The sequence below is a fragment of the Trachinotus anak genome, unplaced genomic scaffold, assembly GCF_046630095.1.
Source record: "Trachinotus anak isolate AG129_WGS33_773 ecotype Australia unplaced genomic scaffold, CSIRO_AGI_Tana_v1 ptg000005l, whole genome shotgun sequence".
NCBI lineage: Eukaryota > Metazoa > Chordata > Actinopteri > Carangiformes > Carangidae > Trachinotus > Trachinotus anak.
This window is the reverse complement of record NW_027273856.1, coordinates 5,592,322-5,606,698: the sequence shown is the minus strand read 5'-3', so window position 1 is coordinate 5,606,698 and position 14,377 is coordinate 5,592,322. Positions and strand designations below refer to the sequence as shown.

Here is a 14,377-nt window from a genome sequence, read left to right as displayed (position 1 = left end):
TTTTACAGACATGATCAGTTTGATTAAACCCTTGTAATGCAGGAAAATTTCACACAGAATTTTGATGGAGGTGAGGAGTTCACAGTGCTCTGCTTTGTATTGCCGTTTTGGATCTTGACCTGCATGAATAAAATATTTAAAACAATAACATGGACTCACTGTTAACTAATACACTGTCATTAAAACTGTAGATGTAGTAGTTTCCCAAATTGCACCATTGTTCCTGCTAATGAGTTACAGTCTTAACTGCACAATTCCAGCTTGATAGCTGGATGAGAAATATTTTTACCAGGGGGCCAATAGAATTGTATTCACTATTTTAAAAATTAGCGTTATGTAACTATATAACTTTAGAGTTATATAAAAATACTTAAATGCAATATCTTAATGTTCACCTAGCAAAATAATTGTCTGACATAAGCAGCTGTTTAAGAACATGCCTAAGTAAACAAAACATTGACAAAATGATTTCAATGAAATATCACACTCCCTATTATTAACACTATAAATTTGTGCATTGGCCTTTTGAGTTTTTTGTTAATAAAATATCAGCATTTAGTCCATATGAGTTTGCTTATGATATTGTAGTATTAAAAAAACAAAAACAAAGCGAATTTTCTGCACTACGAGGTTCGAGGTTTAGCTTTGTTTTCATTGCACAATACAGGATTCCACAACAAAGGAACACATTTTGGTTGGCTGACTGAGGTTTGACACCCAGCTGGGGTTTTCATGAGACTGAGCTCTGCTGGTCTTTTAAAAGGTGAACATTTTAATCACGATTTTTCATTTTTTTTAGGCTTGAATTATTGTATTTTATTGCAGAATTTAAATTTATACTTTTTTGTATGCAAATACTTTATTAAAATAAGGAACACCTTTATATTGATGCTTTGATTCAGATATCAATGGGCCTCATTCACCAATATCCTAGTAAATCAGATTAATGAATGTGTTCTTAAACCACAGCATTGTGCGCACCTGTGTTGTTGTTGTGCAGGTACCAGTGAGGGCCAGCAGGGGGAGCATGCTCTTAATTCAAACTTTTAACTGGTTTGACATCCAGCACCCTGCCAGCGGTTTGGTTGTGTGGTTTGATCCAGATGTTGTCCTGTAAAATGTGTTAGTTTATCAAGCAGTTAAGGTGTGTCTACTCTTCAGAACCATCATTGTATGCAGAATATAATCACCTGATTCAGAGACAGAGAGTGTTAAAACACAATTTTCACACACTCAATTTAGATTGTGTCTGCAGATATAAAAATTAGTGAATGAGTTTATCCATAAAATTAAGGGGTGATCACAATGGATCTAAATGGAGTAGTCATCACTGTACAGCCTGCCAACACTAAATATTAACATGAACTAAATGTCCCCAGTTACGTCAAAAAGTCACTGGAAACTTGATAACTAAATTTATCAAGTCTTCACATCACGCAGCATGGAACAAATTACAAATGTCAACACTTGTTACTTTCAGATTGCATTTCAACCAGATATTTTCAGCTGTATGACATCACAAATTCCCCGTTAGATACTTGCGAATGCGTGGTCATTGTAAAACACAAGTAGACAGACTATGAGAAGATTGGATCGAATTAAGAAACCTCACAAAATCTTTTCTTGGTTAAACACATTTTTGATGAAGCAGAAAAACATTAAACCTCTGCTGTGTGTGGCATGATACAGAGAGCTGAAGGCCTGTCTTCCTGTGGTTGATACTTCACTTTTAGCTGTCATTGACAGTACTGTTTACCACCACAATGGAAAATAACTAACAGGGTATCAACTCCTATGCATGCCAACACATAGCAGTTGTGCTCAGACCACACTGTGCTGTCTCTTCCTGTCAATCATGTGATGTGACCCTCACTCACTCCTCTACTGCTGCAGATCTTAATCTAGCTCTCAATATCAAGGACTGTGGTCAACCGTCAGTGTCTTTACCAGCTCCTCCTCCATCGCACACCAATCAGTGTGTCAGAGAGAAGACAATAAAGAAATGGATAAATAAAAAAAACTGTGCACACAACAAATTATTGCATTGTTGTTTGGCATCATACAAAAATAGATTTTAGGACAAAGGGATGTAACTTTTCTAATGCACAAGTTAAACAAAATGATGAAGCATCATCTCCTCTCTGAGCTGCTGTTCCAGATGTTTCCTGAGTCTATCTGGTGGCAGCGTACACAACATTTGGCTCCAGCTCTCTCTCTGATGCAGGCCTTCTGCTCCTTTTGCCCTTTGGATGGAAACTCAGCGCTGCATAGTTCAGATCATCAGAGCCTGGATTTTCCTTTTGTGGATTGCGTTCTTCATTATGAGCTAAATGACAAACGAATGCCTGGTCAACTCATCAGTTCAGCATCATTGTCCTTTGACGTTACTGTTACTTGCATTTTGTAACAAAGGAAGTTTGGATTAGTCCATCACATGGATACAAATTTAAGCAAATAAAAGCAAATATAGATTCATTAGCTGCCAAAAGTACCTGTCTGAAGTTTCCTGTATTTAACAGCCAGACCAATGACGACCATGATGAGGACTACGGTCACACCACCCAGGATCACAACCATCAGCTGTGTTATTCCATCAGGCTCTTCTACAAGAAACATCCAACAGTTTGCTCCCTCACTGAGTAACATTAAAGAAGTGACATGAAACCATCCAGATGTTTTACATCAACAGTCAATGGAAGAAATATTTAGAAGAATCTTACTTTTCACTTTGATGTCATCATCAGGTTCATCATTGCCTTTAATGAAATATGAGAATAATTAGATACTTTTTATAAATCAATTATGAAGGTGAAAATTGAATGTATCGAAATAGATAAATCAGCAGAATAAGCACCAAAAGAAAGAAAACTTACCTTGAACATTTAAATACATTACAGTAAGTATTGCATGTCCACAGAGATACAGTCCAGAGTCTGATAAATCCACTTCTTTGATTATAAGGAAGATTGTGGACACGTTGGTTCTCATTTCATATTTGCCATTTTTAAATCCATCACAAAATGAGGTTTTGCCATGAAACCCATACACGGAGGAGATGCAGCTGATTTTGGTTTTGTTGTAAAGTCTGGACCAGAATGTGTGAGTTGGAGATCTGGAAATGCTGGAGCACAACAGTGTGACCTCTTCACCAGGCTGGACCTCCACAGTCTGAGACTCAGACACTGAGACAGAGATCCAGCCTGAAACAAACAGCAGACACAGCAAGAGAGCTGATAACGCAACAGCAGAGCATCTTGAATAATGTACTGATAATCAGCATTGTAGAGGATACTGAATAATCCAATGTCAGTACTTACTGCAGAGAAGTAAAGCGGATATCAAGATGAAGCTCCTCATTGTGAATTATCATCTCACTGCTACAACACTTGATCTCTCTGAGCCGTTGGAAACAACAGCAATGCAGTCCATCAGGACTAGTCTTATTATCATTCTATATCATTTATTTAAAGTTTTATATGATTAATTTATAATTTGTCATTTCATGACTGGTGACTCTGGAGAAAGTAATATGTAATTGAAGGTCAGACCACATGTGGTTGAGACTTCAGTCTAGGCTGATAGATATGGTCCTGTTTGTTACAGAGGGAGGTGCCAGGACAGGCAGGTGGAGGCATGATGTAAACATACCCAGGACTGTGAACTGAATGGCTACGAGTGCTTTGTATTTTTCAGCTGAATATTTAGCTCTCCACTATAGGCTGCCAGACTGTGAGGTCTGCAATTAAAAAAAATGAGTATCTATAATGTGAATTCCTTTATTTGAAAAATGTTGTCATGTTTAAGGATTGCTGGACCCAAATGCAGACCTGGTTCAAGTCAAAGATTTATTCAACAAAGATAAAAATACCAAGTCTTACTTTAGGGGGGAAGCAAAGTCCCAACTGGTGCTGCAAGAAAACCGAAATCCATAAACAAAGGCAAATATTCCAGAACATGTATAGACACATGAGGAAACACTGGGGAAACGAACAGGAGCAAAACCGATTGACTAATACAGGAAGTTACCATGAGACTCACAATGTAAGTAATTTCAAAGTAAAACAGGAAATAAACAAAAGTCCAAACATAAAGAGTCCAAAGAAAGTCTAAAGAAAGAGTCCCTTCATGGCAGATCATGACAGTATCCCCCAGCCCCCACCCACCTCCCTGTTAACAGCTGGATTCCAGACGGCCCACTGGGCTGACCAAGAAAACCAACTCGGGGGGGTGAGCGTCCGGAGGAGGAATCCAAGGGCCAGTGGACATGAACGAGACGAATGGGGCTAGAGAAGGTGCAGGAAACTTGGGTGGACTTCAGTACCTCAGCTCTTTGGTCTATCTAATACCCTTTTCACACCAGAATTAGCAGGTATAAGCAGGTTTTTGTTTAACTCAGGGAAACCCACTAAAAAAGGTCATTGAATCCTTTTACACTGCCAGGATACACATATGACTCGGGCTGTTGCCTCCTGCATGGTTCCTGGTGGCCCTGTGGTACACATTCAACCCTAATAAAAAGACTTATCTCTTGGTGTCATTCTTCGGAAGTGTTGTTTGTAGTTATAATGCACAGAATTGAAGGCCGGTCTTCCTGTGGCTGAGACGTTGCTTTAGTTTTTTGCTTTGCTACAACAATGGAAAGTGTAAGTGCAAGTTACCAACACCAGCTTCTTTATCTTTGCATTTTCCATCCACGTATATGACAAACAAATATAGAAACACAGGCGATTAAATCAACTTTTCATTTTATGCTTCTTTACATTTTTTTCACAGAATGTATGTACATAAAGACAATTTGTCAGACAGACTCAAACTTTTGACCTAACAGACCTTGCGATTTTCACTTCAGGTGTGATCTGACCACATGTTGCTGTCTCTTCCAGTCAAACTCGTGATGTCTAGCTCACGTGCACTCCTTCACTGCTGCAGACCTCCATCTAACTCACTGTAAGAGGATCTGAACAGTCATCAGTGTCTTTATCAGCTAAGAACAATCATATTCTTTTGCTCTCAGATACAGATGTATAGTGAGATTTCACAATATGCATCAACATAAAATCGTTATTTCAACATTTTTTGACACAAACCCCCAAAAGCAGATTGATATGATGAAGCATCATCTCCTCTCTGAGCTGCTGTTCCAGATGTTTCCTGAGTCTATCTGGTGGCAGCGTACACAACATTTGACTCCAGCTCTCTCTCTGATGCAGGCCTTCTGCTCCTTTTGGCTTTTGAATGGAAATTCAGTGCTGCATAGTTCAGATTCTCAGAGCCCTGATTCTGTAGATGAAAACATTTAGTCACTCATCTCTCATGAACGAGTTTGTGAGAAAACACAAAACCAGACAACATATAAAGTGGACTTTGATCTTAATCTAAGGCTACATTTAGATTACCTCTCTGTGTTGTGGACTCTGTTCCTCTGTCTTTAAATCTGAATGACAGAAACAGCACATCTGGTCAGTTCATTGATCGGAAATATCACTGTTCAAACTTTTTGGCAAAGAGGAAGTTTTAGATTTGCAGAGTTGTGCACTTACAACTCAGTTAAAAAAAAGTACCTGCATGAAGCTTCCTGGTTTTGACAACCAGAACAATGACGACTATAATGAGGAAAATAATCAGACCACCGAGGATCACACTCATCACAGTTGGTGGTTCAACAGACTCTTCTACAAGAAAGATAAATATATTTAAGTTTCTGTTTCTTATTCTGCATGAGCTCAGCTCTTATTTTGACAGTGACTACAAAGGTACATATCTGCTTCTTCCCAGCTAAAACACAGACAAGACAACATCAACAGTCTTACCTTGAACCTTTAAGTATGTTGCACTGACAATTGTTGTCTTATTTTCCCACTTAGATCCACAGAAATAGAGTCCAGAGTCAGATGAATCAACACTTTTGATCTGGAGAAAGAGGGTCGTCATGTTGGATGTCATGTTAAATTTTCCATTTTTAAATCCATCACAGAACGAAGCATTGCCATCAGAGCTGAACATGGAGGAGATGCAGCTGATGTTGGGTCTGTTGTCCAGTCTGAACCAGAATATGTGACTGATAGTACTGGAGTAGTTGGTACACAGCAGTGTGACTTCTTCACCAGACTGGACCTTCAGAGTGTGAAACTCAGAGACAGAGACAGAGACAGAGATCCAGCCTGAAACACACAAAAAGTAATTTATTCATCAACTTATAATTCAACAGGAACCAAACAAAGCAGGTAAATCATGTTATTAAAGAACAGTTTGTAAGATTCCAGCAGATGAAGAAAGGTTAGTAATTGTTGTATTGAGGAGAAATAGTTAAGTGTACTTACTGCAGGTACAGAGTAAAGCTGCTACCACGTTAAAGTTCATCATTGTGCGTACAGTAGGACTGCACCACTTTAATGTTGGTGACTGAACTGTGCTCCAGTGACAGTGGTCTCAGTGTAAAGAGGCGGGCTGTTCCTCTGTTGATCCGGTTTCTCGGAATGACAATGCTCTGAGGAAAATGGCTGCAAAATAACATCTGCAATGAGAATAGAACAAGGTTATTATCTAACGTTTGTACAAGTCTCTATAGCACAAGGAAGTATAATCTTTCTTTTGTCAGGAAACCTTATACAGTAGTTCCACTAATGACACATCCAATAGATGTTTTAACTGAAAGCTTTTATATTCAATGGACTGGTTGAGAAACATCAGTGCAAAGAGATGTAACCCTGCTGTGTGCATTATGTTGTTGACAATATGCAGCAATAATGAGGTTCTCTGCTGATTTCGATATTTTCTACATCAGACATCTCGGAGTGTCTTATCATGCTTGTTTACACCATATCCACTTACCACAGGAGAGATCATGAATAACTGGCAACACTGGTGTGGCCCACAGTTTTATATACTTTCATCAAGAGTTGTGAGTGAACTAGAAGGAAGGAGAATTAGTCCTATTATACAGTTATAAGAGACTCCTGCACAATCAGCGATTTATATTTTCTGCGGTTAATGGTTCGAGAAGTTTACAAATCAACATCCATTTTTTTGATTTGATCTCATGTTCAAACAAATCCCTAAAAATATGTAAAAGGCCAGTAAATGTAAAATCCTGTTCTCATCTAATAATGAAAAATACTAAAAATACTGGACCTTATCCTAAAGAAAAGATAGTTGCTTCATTCATTCATTCATAGTATTCAGAAATGTATTAGAATTGTAATTCCCATATTTTCCCAAAATCAGACATTGAAATCTGAATTGTTTGGTATTTTTTAAACTGCTAAAGTTCATCTAAATGATGATCAACAAAATTAGCTTGTGCAGTGATGCTAATGCTAATGGTAAACTTTCCAATAAGCTACAAAAAGTGCACATTGGCTTGTCTTTGCTTGATTATAACGTACACCCAATAGAAGCCGATAAAATGAATGTATCAGTAACAGCATTTTAAATCTTACCTGGACAGTGAGAATCACTGGATTCATGTTTGCAGTGCTCAGTAGGTTCAAATGTGAATATCAGTAGATGGATGGGACCTTCACCTACTGCAGGTTTGATGTGATCTATCATTTAGCCTTTAGCAGAGTAAATGTGTTGATTTGAAGCTGTGGAAGTGTCACAATGCTACAGGCATTTTTTCACAACAATGTAGAGAGGTGGGTTTGTGTGAGCGTGGAGCCTGATAAGTGTGACAGGTGATGAGGGGAGCAGTGACAGGGTTCGTGACTAACAGGATGCTCACTGATCTAGAGAGGTGTTCAGCACATGTACAAACTGTCTAGACAGACTGACTGAACCCGTTGATTTTAGCAGTGGAGCTCCACACTGGTGACTGAAAGTTGTCAGCTCAGCTTTGATTCATAGCTCGTTTCTTCCACATTAAAAGCTTATTAAAACCACGAGAACAACCATAGTCTGCCATGAACAATATGTGCTGTGTTTGTATCGTGCTGAATGGAACGTGACTGATTGGACCAGAAACTGACGGAACATCATTGTGATCGTTGCTTCATTCAGTCTTACCACACAGCTGAACATCAGACTTGTGTAACTGGTGATGTGTTCACTTACTGACCTATGTACTGACGTGCTTTTGAGCGGTGCTGCGACCACTTGTGAGCTACACACTCACTGACTATGAATCTTTTGAATTGAACTGAACAAAGTGATTCCAATCAAATCAAAGTGATTTGTGATTTCCACCTCTACACGTCTCTACAAATACAAATAAAATATAACCTCAATATATAAAGTATTTTTATTCTCTGGGCAGATGAAGGCCTGGAGATCAAGGAGCTTCATCTGTTTCAGACCCCATTAAAGGAGCTTTTTGTCAGTTTAGCTATTGCTACATAGCTAAAGTTAGCATTAACAGCTGTTTACCTACCAGTGTAGAAAGTGCTAGTGCTGTCTCCAGCACTGGTTTTAACTCTTGTCTCTATCTCGTATTTTCATCTACTGCAGTTGGCACGCTAACTAGCTAACCCTAGCAATAGCAACTCAGTGTAGGTCTTTTAAACACAACAATGGCCGAAGCTACAATCACCACCACCAGGAGAACACTTACAAATAGCCCCTTTAATGATGCGGATATAGATCCCTCACTGATACAGACAGTGCTTTTTATCACCACAGTGAAACAACAGGTAACAATAGGTAGATGGGGGCTAAATGCTGAACAACAGATGTGTAATATAATAGGTTTTTGTCCCTTGTAAGTACCCGTTGTTCAGGGTGTGCTGTATATCTTATGGCAGTGGCAAATAAACAGGAAGTTATGTTGGTCCTTAAGCTCGTTAGCATGAAGCTGTAAGTTGTCCAAGACTCATCAAACATCAAAATGTACTTCTCCTCATAGATTTAGCATGTCATTATACACACTTACTTTGACGTCACAATTAAAACATGTAGTTGCTGTTCTAATGTACAGTACTATCTGCTTTTGACAGGCTCTACAAATGTAGAGAAGCTGATTCATTTTGTCTTCCTGAGAGAAAAAAACGTCAGCCAGTATTCACAAGTTCATTTCACACTTTATTCTTGCACAAGGTGGAGTTAACAGGCCTCATGATTTTCACCCCAGCTGCGCTCAGACCACACTGAGCTGTTTCTTCCTGTCAAACATGTGATGTGTAGCTCTCGCACACCAGTCGTATTCATTAGACAACAAAACAAAGAGAGTGGGATAATGCACATGTTCTGTGAATAAAGAATCTATCACAAAACTCAATTTTTTCCCTCCAGCTCCAGCATGAGGTGTGTTACATTAGACTCTTGTGTCTATCTGCTGGCAGTGTAAAAAACACGAGTCTCCACTTCTCCCTCTGATGCAGGCCTCCTGCTTCTTGTTGCTGCTGAACACAAACTCAGCGCTGCGTCTTTCAGGTCCTCAGAGTCCAGATTCTGGAAGCAAAAGTGTTTATGGTCACACATCTTACACAGCTGAGGTGTGATATGAAATAATGTCATTCACTGATAAAATAGCCAAAGTGACTCCAACACATTTTAAACAAAACAAAACAAGACATTGAACATTAATTTATCCTTAAAGGTCCCATATTGTATGAAGAGAGATGTCCATGTCTTTTTTTTTATGATAAAGCAGGTTTAGGTTCTATATTAATACTGTGAAGGTATCAAAGCCTCAGTCCACAGAGAACTGTACACAGCCTGTATTCAGAAACTGAGCCTTAAAACGAGACATCAGGACTTCTGTGACTTTGTGATGTCACAACACAGCAGTCACTGTCGCGGTCATGTCCCAAGCCGGGTGTGTCTGAACTCAGCATCCAGTCTTGCAGGATTTTGTTTCTCTGAGTGTTTGAAATATGCTATATTTTATTTGATCACTCAGAAAACATTCAGCCAATCAGAAGAGAGTCTCAGAGCCTCTCTTCTGATTGGCTGACTGACCTGTTGTTACAAGAGCTCCACAGAGAGAAGCCTGAAAGAAGAGATGTGAAACTACACCAAGATGGTTTTTGGTTCTTAAAACCACAAATATATCTTCTTATGGATATCAACACTTTAAATAAAACACTGGACGAGTCTAAAATATGAATTTATGAAAATATGAATGAGACTCACCTCATTCTGTTGTAGATTCTGTTCTTGATTATCAGCTAAAAGATCGAAACAATACATCTGATCAATTAATTGCCACTTTTCAAAAGAATTGCCATTAACAAACAGGAAGCCTTAGACTTGTTCATCATACTGACACAACTTTCTTCACCAAGTACCTGGCTGAAGTTTGCTGACTGTGACAGCCACACCAATGGCAGCTATGATGAGGGGAACCAGGATCACACTCAGGCTTGTTGTTCCATGAGGATTTTCTATGAGAGATGTTATTAAATTAGACTTTATGTACATGTATGTACTTTATCTCCAGTGGCTTAAGATTTGATTAATATATAAATAGACAGACTGGACTTTATTTGTTGGAAACAGCTCAAATGTAACACTGACAATGAAATTTTAATGAGAGGAAAGGAAACGCCAACATTGAGGCTAATGATAAATATAATCTGCTAATTGCTATTATCTATTATTAATATAGTTTTTACAGTGTTATTGTAGTCCTTACTTTGTCGATGTCGAAAGTCTTGACATGAACCTTTACATGTGTTGTACTGACAATTACTGAGTTTTCATTCATGTAAAATCCACAGAAATCAACAATGACGACTATAATGAGGAAAAGAATCAGACCACCGAGGATCACAGTCATCAGAGTTGGTGGTTCAACAGACTCTTCTACAAGAAAGATAAATATATTTAACTTTCTGTTTCTTATTCTGCATGAGCTCAGCTCTTATTTTGACAGTGACTACAAAGGTACATATCTGCTTCTTCCCAACTAAAACACAGACAAGACAACATCAACAGTCTTACCTTGAACCTCTTGAACCTTTAAGTATGTTGCACTGACAGTTGTTATCTTATTGTACCAGTAAGATCCACAGAAATAGAGTCCAGAGTCAGATGAATCAACACTTTTGATCTGGAGAAAGAGGGTCGTCACGTTGGATGTCATGTTAAATTTTCCATTTTTAAACCCATCACAGAACGAAACATTGCCATCAGAGGCGGACATGGAGGAGATGCAGCTGATGTTGGGTCTGTTGTCCAGTCTGAACCAGTGTATGTGACTGATAGTACTGGAGTAGTTGGTACACTGCAGTGTGACATCTTCACCAGACTGGACCTCCACAGTGTGAAACTCAGAGACAGAGACAGAGATCCAGCCTGAAACACACAAAAAGTAATTTATTCATCAACTTATAATTCAACAGGAAGCAAACAAAGCAGGTAAATCATGTTATTAAAGAACAGTTTGTAAGGTTAAGTTCCAGCAGATGAAGAAAGGTCAGTAATTGTTGTATTGAGGAAAAATAGTTAAGTGTACTTACTGCAGGTACAGAGTAAAGCTGCTACCACGTTAGAGTTCATTGTTGTGCGTACAGTAGGACTGCACCACTTTAATGTTGGTGACTGAACTGTTTTCCTGAGAGAGAGGTCTCAGCGTAAAAAAGGTGGGTGTTTCTTTTGACCACCTCCGCGCTCAGACTAACAACGTAAATACTTTCAGAGGAGAAGGTATCAGAGCCTTGTGGGTCTTCTGGCATTAAAGTTGAGAGAAATGTATTCAGGACTTACTGAAGCTGCAGATAATTTATCATGGACAAGTTCATCACATTAATGTCAGTGATGAAGCTGAGCTCCTGGAGGGGTGCTGTCAGCTGAAGAGGTGGGGTCTTTCTTTCTGTTTATCCAGTTGGTTAAACTGACCTCATACATGATTTCAGTAAAACGTGACAAAACCAAATGATGATTTGAGGTCATTTCATATGAAGTTACCATGGTAATGTTCAAACCAAAATAAAAAATGAACATAAGCTATATCACGGCCTTTATAGGATTGACCATAATAATGATTGTGTCAGCTGAGGGTGTTTTGAAAGTGCTTTGGGTTCAGTCCAGTCTTCTCCAGCCCTACAAACCCTCTAGATCACTGTGTTCCTCTGACACCCAACTACTCCACACTCCCCCTCCTGGACTGTGCACCAAGAGCGACAGGGCCTTTAGTGTAGCGGGCCCTAACCTCAGGAGCTCTCTCCTCCAGACAACAGACTTAAAACTCATTGGTTTAGGCTGGCCTTTCCTGGAGCTCTGGAAAATGGACATAATGCATTTTTTATCTTATCATGTGTACATATGACTGAGTGTGTATGTGTATAAATGTGTATGCATGTATATACTGTATTTACATGTGTATGTATGTGTATATGTATGTGTATGCACATGTATGCATTTACATATCTATTTCCATTGTCATTCATTCATTTATTGTTTTATCTTGTCTGTGTCTTATCTTGTTTATGCTGTTTTTCTTTTCTTCGTCTTCTTCCTGTTTTTCTTCTTCTTTTTCTTCTCATTATTATTATTATTATTATTATTATTATTATTATTATTATTACATGTTGTGTTTTCTCTGCTGGCTAGCTCCTGTATTTGGGAATCAACTGGGTTTTTTCTGACTTTGTTATGTGTGTGTGTGTGTGTGTGTGTGTGTGTGAGTGAATGTGTGTATGTGTGACTCTCGCTGTGAGGACAGTTATGTGTGTGGTGACTGGTCTAGCTTTTGTGAACTGCTACACTGTGTGTTCTGGCATCTTGTCATGTCTCATTTCTAAAAACAGATGTGACGTGTGAGTGTCACATCTGTAGAGTTGTTGGAAAGCACCTTCACTGGAGCTGTGCTGAGTGACTCAAATCAGTGCAACTCATTTCTGCCTGTGGTTGAGTCGTTACAGGGACGTGATCATTTTTTCAGGGAGTAATGGTAATGAATAACTGACAGTTTTGGCTGGAGCACAACAACCTTATGAACTGAGACTGACTGACTGTGTCTGTGACTAAATGAGTGATGGAGTTACACCATTGGTCAGCTGAAGGCCTCATGAGTGACAAGGTTACACCACTAGGAGATGGAGCTTTAAAAACACACACACCTCTCTATGCTGACAGCTGACGTGACTGAGCTTCTAACTTCATCTCTGAGTTTCATTTTACAAGTAAACCCAGCTGAGATCACAACACAGCCGTTGTCTTTAATTCACGTGTTTGGTGATTTTGTCAGACGACGTCATGGTTATGAAATCAAGATTCTGGCAGCTTAGAGGTGACTGCTGGTTAGCATGTCATCTTTTAGTTACTGTTTCATACTTGTTCTGTTGTCTGAGATAGAAACAGAAAATAAATGACAATAATTTTATTGGTACAGTGTCCCTGAGGGCTCGACACACTGCGACGTAATAAAACACAACACAAACCAAACAAATATGAAGAACTTATTTTAACCCAAATCACCACCTTTTCCTAAACCTAACCAATCTATGACTGTAATTATAGTATCCATGGTGATGAAGGTAGGTACGCTACTCTCTGTACAGTTTATTTTTCTAACCATGACAACCAAGGAAAACAGTCGTTTTATCCCAGTGTGAAATTATAAAGTTTATTAAAACTGTATTCCACTTCCATTGATATATTATAATAAATATATTAAAATACATCCATGTTCACCTGTTGGTCATTGCTTTTAACTTCAAAAGTCACAAAGCACTGAACAACAAGTGCGTCCCAGCTGGGTTCATCCCTTTTTTGTGTCCCCTGGAAACACTTCTGTTGTGTTGTCTAATTCATAAGTGCTTTTAACTTCGACTTCCTAAAGCATTGAACAAGTTGTGTTCATCGTCGTCTGTGCTACTTGCAGCGTGTTTCTTTATTTGCTTGTGTTAGTATTTGCGGCACATATGTTGTCAAATTGATAAAGATGTTTTCTGAATCTGTTTGTGTTTTGTCTATTTGCATGTGTTTTCTTAAGTGGCAGTGTGTTGAGCTGTCAGGTCCACAGCACTGAAACCTCAGCAGAATGCAAATAGCCTACGACGTGGTCCAGCCATATATTAGGTTCTGACCTAGTCTTGTTCAGTAGCCTGCAGCTGCATTGAGAAGACAGTGAACTGTCACAGTGCAGACGGATGGGCGCTGCACCTGCTGTAGTTTTGCTGTGATCTTTCACGTGTTAAATCTCTACAGCCTGGAACAGAGGGACTGCTTTCATATGAGCCTGTGGAAGTGTCACTGTTTCAGGCGCCTTTTCACAAGTTTACACATGTTTATAGACAATGTGAAAATGAACTAGTGGTGTGAATCTGTCAGAAGTGTGAAGACATCTCGCTAATTCACACAGTGCTGCTTGCAACCACACTGCAGGGTGGGACACAGGGGTGTACAACTATCATACAACTATCATCCTTCTTAAGATAAACACAGTGTGTTTGATTCAAACATGAAGCACGTTAATGTCACAGCTACAATGTGCTGT

The 14,377-nt window shown here is 39.0% G+C and overlaps 1 protein-coding gene across 2 annotated transcripts; it reads right to left on the bottom strand.

Annotated features, from left to right (window-relative positions):
• Positions 1 to 1,821: 1,821 nt before the first annotated feature.
• Positions 1,822 to 9,525, bottom strand: LOC139621482 (uncharacterized). 2 transcript variants are annotated; one of them, XM_071478019.1, is made up of 8 exons: positions 7,440 to 9,525; positions 6,832 to 6,910; positions 6,321 to 6,514; positions 5,811 to 6,161; positions 5,562 to 5,672; positions 5,397 to 5,434; positions 2,493 to 5,280; positions 1,822 to 2,326 (listed from the first exon to the last, which is right to left on the bottom strand). In XM_071478019.1, the coding sequence occupies exons 3-7, from the start codon at positions 6,361 to 6,363 to the stop codon at positions 5,158 to 5,160; spliced, it is 666 nt and encodes a 221-aa protein (XP_071334120.1). In that variant the 5' UTR covers positions 6,364 to 6,514; positions 6,832 to 6,910; positions 7,440 to 9,525; the 3' UTR covers positions 1,822 to 2,326; positions 2,493 to 5,157. The 2 variants fall into 2 exon arrangements, with proteins under 2 accessions (XP_071334120.1, XP_071334119.1); XM_071478018.1 differs by lacking the exons at positions 5,397 to 5,434; positions 5,562 to 5,672; positions 5,811 to 6,161; ... (1 more) ...; positions 6,832 to 6,910; positions 7,440 to 9,525 and having other exon boundaries at positions 2,493 to 2,603; positions 2,721 to 2,756; positions 2,874 to 3,200; positions 3,318 to 5,132.
• Positions 9,526 to 14,377: the final 4,852 nt, after the last annotated feature.

What these genes read in the sequence shown, in the direction of transcription:
- LOC139621482 (XM_071478018.1), bottom strand. Translation starts at nt 3,357, where the DNA reads ATGAGGAGCTTCATCTTGATATCCGCTTTACTTCTCTGCA. An exon ending in AATGTATTTAAATGTTCAAG is followed by an intron (nt 2,757 to 2,873) that starts GTAAGTTTTCTT and finishes ATTTCATTAAAG; the next exon opens with GCAATGATGAACCTGATGAT. An exon ending in TGATGACATCAAAGTGAAAA is followed by an intron (nt 2,604 to 2,720) that starts GTAAGATTCTTC and finishes TGTTTCTTGTAG; the next exon opens with AAGAGCCTGATGGAATAACA.